A 4,199-nucleotide genomic window follows, 5' to 3' on the forward strand; every position below is an offset into this window, starting at 1 on the left:
ACTCACCATGACACTATAGGACAGAGGTCTGGACTCACAATGACCCTATAGGACAGGGATCTCGACTCACCATGACACTATAGGACAGAGGCCTGGACTCACAATGACCCTATAGGATAGGGATCTCGACTCACCATGACACTATAGGACAGAGGAGACCTGCTCATTGTGGTTCCCAAGAATGTAAATCTTTTTGTTTTGAAATGGTTTTATTGGCATCAAATGAGCGTATCTCAGCTGTAAGTCTTTTGGCCTCCCAGTTAGCAGCGCACCTGGCGGGCAGATGCGGTTTCCCCGGAGTTGTGTGCTGGGGCAGTATAGTTCCCTACACATACAGACCCCAAGCCAAGTTCACCGGCCTGCAGCGGATCCCAGGACTCCATCAGACAGGGTGGAACTGCCCTGTGGCTTTCCAAAACCGCGGCTCTTACGGGAGTAGAAAGTCTCGTCTTTCTCCCGCTGAGCCTAGTGGTTCCTTTATTTTATGGGGGCTCTTATGGCTCTTATCACAATCCATACATGTATCCATTTTGTCAAACACCTCTGTACATATGTTGTCATTTTTTTCAAAACATTTTCTTTCTCCTTGAGCCCTGACACCAGCTCCTCCTTGATAATTTATAAATTCTTCTTTCTTTTTTTTCCCTGTCTTACACTAACTGCTGTCTCATTTCACTCAATTTTCTGCTCTCCGTCCCCTCAGGTGGGGGCCATACATCGATCATTGTGATCAGTCGCCTCTTACTCCCCTTCCCCTTCCCTTCCCCTCCTAGTATCACTGCTCCTCTTATTAGTCCTGAGGGGCTTATCTGCTCTGGATTCCCTGTGTTTCGAGCTCTTATCTGTACCAGTGTAAACGTTCTGATCTAGCCAGATTTGTAAGATAGAATTGGGGTCATGATAGGTGGGGTGGGGGTGGGGAGAAGCATTAAAGAACTAGAGCAAGGTTGTGTGTTTCATCGGTGCTATACTGCACCCTGACTGGCTCGTCTCTTCCTTGTGACCTTTCTGGCAGTGGGTGTCCAGTTGACTACTGATGGGCTTTGGGTCTCCACACTGCCCTCCCCCTCATTCCCATTGATAGGCTTCTTGTTTGTTTTGTTTGGGGTCTTTGATGCCTGATACCTGATCTCATGGACACCTCAGGATCACACAGGCTGGCGTGCTTCTCCCATGTGGGCTTTGTTGCTTCTCAGCTCGATGGCCACTTATTTATCTTCAAGGCTTTAAGACCCCAGATGCTATATCTTTTGATAGCCGGGCACCATCAGCTTTCTTCACCACATTTGCTTATGCACCCATTTGTCCTCAGTGATTGTGTCAGGAAGGTAAGCATCACAGAATGCCTGCTGGGTTATTAGAACAAAGTGTTCTTGAGTTGAGGGAGCACTTGAGTAGAGGTCCACTGGCCATTTGCTACCTTAATACGTAATAAATATATGTCCATCGGTCTATTCCCCTATCATTATATATAAATGTTGACATGTGTACAGGCCTGTATTTAGACCTCTATAAATGTCCTGTGCCTCCCAGTTCTTTCCTTATTTTCTTTTACTTTCCTCCTGTTCCACTATCATTTTCGGCCTTCATTTGGGTTTGGGTAATTCCTCTCGGCTACATTGCCCTTGATCAATGTCCTCCCCCCACCCCGGAAGCATCCTATGCCCTCCTCGCCATCAATTTTAGATCATTTATTCTTCCCTTGTCCCTGGGTTTCTTGGCACCCCCCACCTTTTCCCCCATCTCTCCCTCTCCTGTGTCCCCCCAGAAACGTCCATCCCTTGTTCTCGCCTCTGGCTTGTTCGTCCCACCCATCTTGTCCAGCTGGACATGCAGAGATACAGGCGCAAAAACAAAGCAGAGCAAAACATAACAAAAAAGACCACAAAAATCAACCGCAGCAGAAACAAAACAAAAAAAGGAAGAAGGAAAGAACAACAACAGCAAAACCAGAAAAGCCCTCAAGCAGGTCCAGGTCTGTCCACTGACCTTTCTGAGTGTCCAGTCCAGTCCGCCGGGTGCCATGCCCGGCCCCCAAGTCCACCTTGGGCATTCCTCAGGGACTTCGTTACTTTGCTCCCCTCGCGGTTCACTGCCCACCCGTAGTGTTTCCCCTGGTGCGGTGGGGTGGGATCGGTCACGTCTCCCACACCGTGCCCCCAGTGCTGTCCCCCTTCGTGCCATGTGTCAGTGAGGGACGTCGTCCTGTCTCATGGTGGGGCCGTCCCTGTGAGGCCCTCCGTGCCTTGGCTGCGCCAAGCCGCGGCATCGTCCTCAGGGCTTGGGGGGCCAGGCTGGTTTCTTTTGTTCCACATATCATACGATAGTCCAGCCATACCAAGAGGAGCTGTGCAGTCTTTACTGCAATCAAATTGAGAACGTTTCCCCGCCAACCCCCCATACTGTCATTAGTGGTTTCAAACTGCTGACCTTGCAGGTAGCCCTACCTGTCACTCTCTGCACCCCCAGGGCCCTTGCTCCAAACAAAAACGTAGACATAGGCAAGTGTGGCTGGACGCCCTGCTGGTTACGCTGAGTCCCCCTGTTGTACAGAACACATCCTGCAGGTGTGCAGGGGGCGCCCGCCTGGCTGGGCAGAACCCCCCATGCAGGTGAGCAGGCCGGGGGCTTGGGCTGTGCCTGCCTCGTGAGTTTCCACTCCCACTGATGGCCCTGGGTGACACGAGTGGCCACCCAGAGGGTTTTCAGTGGGCGGTCTAGGTGGTCAGGCCTTTCTTCTGTGGTACCTGGGGGTTCATTGGGCCTCCAGCCTGTCTATGAGCCAGTGAGGGGGGCCCTTCACCATCTGCACCGCTGGGCCTCCTCTCCAGTGTGAGCCCTGGGCCAGAGCAGCCCTTCTGGAAAGCCTGCGGAGCAGATGGGGGGTAGTGGTGACCGTTGGTGACCTGCTTGGGGAGATGATGTTGGCGAGGGGCTGGGGGTGAAGTCTGACAGCCCCAGAGACTGGCAGGGCCTCCCTGAGCGGGCACGCTGCATGTCCTCCCCACGCCCCCTTCTCTTGCTGACCAGCCTGGCCTTGTGGGTGGGGCAGCTCCCACGCTCCCATTCACTGGCGCCTTGGCTTAGCATCTGGAGGCCCCTTTCTCTGCCAAGGCCCATTTGGTGATTGATACCACCTTTAGCGGGCCATACTGATGCTCCCTTTAGAGGGCCTTACGGGATATCGACTTAGAACTAGGGTGCTGCATTTGCTCAAACATTTCAGCACAGCTAGTGCCAGGGCCACAGCCGCCCCTCTCTGGCTAGGCTGCGGTGGTAACTGGTACTGATGATTTTTCGGCTTCACACAGCCCGCAGGCTGGACACCCCCTGTCCATGCCTGCTCTACTGCTTAATTCGGGGGAGGCAGGGGCCCCGCTGCGGGTGTGCCCACTGCTCTGTCTCTGGGGCCTAGAGGGTGGGGGGCACACAGCAGGAAAGCAGCCCGTGTCTGCCAGGGAATGAACCAGGGGCGTGTACCGTCTCAGGCTCTCTGTTTCTCCTCCAGCCGCATCAAGAGCAACGTGGACGGGCGGTACCTGGTGGACGGTGTCCCCTTCAGCTGCTGCAACCCCAGCTCGCCGCGGCCCTGCATCCAGCACCAGCTGACCAACAACTCGGCGCACTACAGCTACGACCACCAGACGGAGGAGCTTAACCTGTGGGTGCGCGGCTGCAGGGCGGCCCTGCTGAGCTACTACGGCAGCCTCATGAACTCCATGGGGGCTGCCATGCTCCTCGTCTGGCTCTTGGAGGTAGGCGGGGCCCGCTGGGGGCAGGGGGACAGAGGGTGCCACCTGCCCACTTGGGGGTTAACGAGGTGGACTCCGCACCTCTCCCCAGTCCTTGGCACCCGCTCTTGACCAGGCTCGGGCCCCAGTGCCGACTCTTGGGCGTCTCCTTCCTGTGGGGTAGAGCCTGTGGGGGTGAAGCTGACTGCACCGTCTGGGAGGGGCCTCGAGTGTGGAGTGAGACGCCCCGCGGGGGGGTTCAAGGCTGTGACTTTACAGAAGCAGGTGGCCAGGCTTTTCTCCCGAGGTGCCCCGGGCTGGGTTCGAACCACCAGCCATTCAGAGCCAGCAGCTGAAGGTGGAACCCTAGGCATCTCCCAGGACTACTGACCTTCAGCCGAGCATTTCCCCACGGACCGCTCAGCTGCACCTAGGGCAGGCATTGTGCTGGAACGCTGGCACCACCTC

At 55.4% G+C, this 4,199-nt stretch overlaps 1 protein-coding gene across 1 annotated transcript in view; it reads left to right on the plus strand.

The window, feature by feature from the left end:
- Nucleotides 1–4,199, plus strand: part of PRPH2 (peripherin 2) — a 17,096-nt gene that overhangs the window by 8,247 nt on the left and 4,650 nt on the right. Inside the window, exon 2 of the mRNA XM_004710765.2 lies at nt 3,509–3,755. Coding sequence (XP_004710822.1) covers nt 3,509–3,755 — 247 coding nt within the window. The remainder of the gene's footprint in view (nt 1–3,508; nt 3,756–4,199) is intronic.

The sequence above is a fragment of the Echinops telfairi genome, unplaced genomic scaffold, assembly GCF_000313985.2.
Source record: "Echinops telfairi isolate 266 unplaced genomic scaffold, ASM31398v2 ScPeMD7_3533;HRSCAF=4204_1, whole genome shotgun sequence".
Taxonomy (NCBI): Eukaryota; Metazoa; Chordata; class Mammalia; order Afrosoricida; family Tenrecidae; genus Echinops; species Echinops telfairi.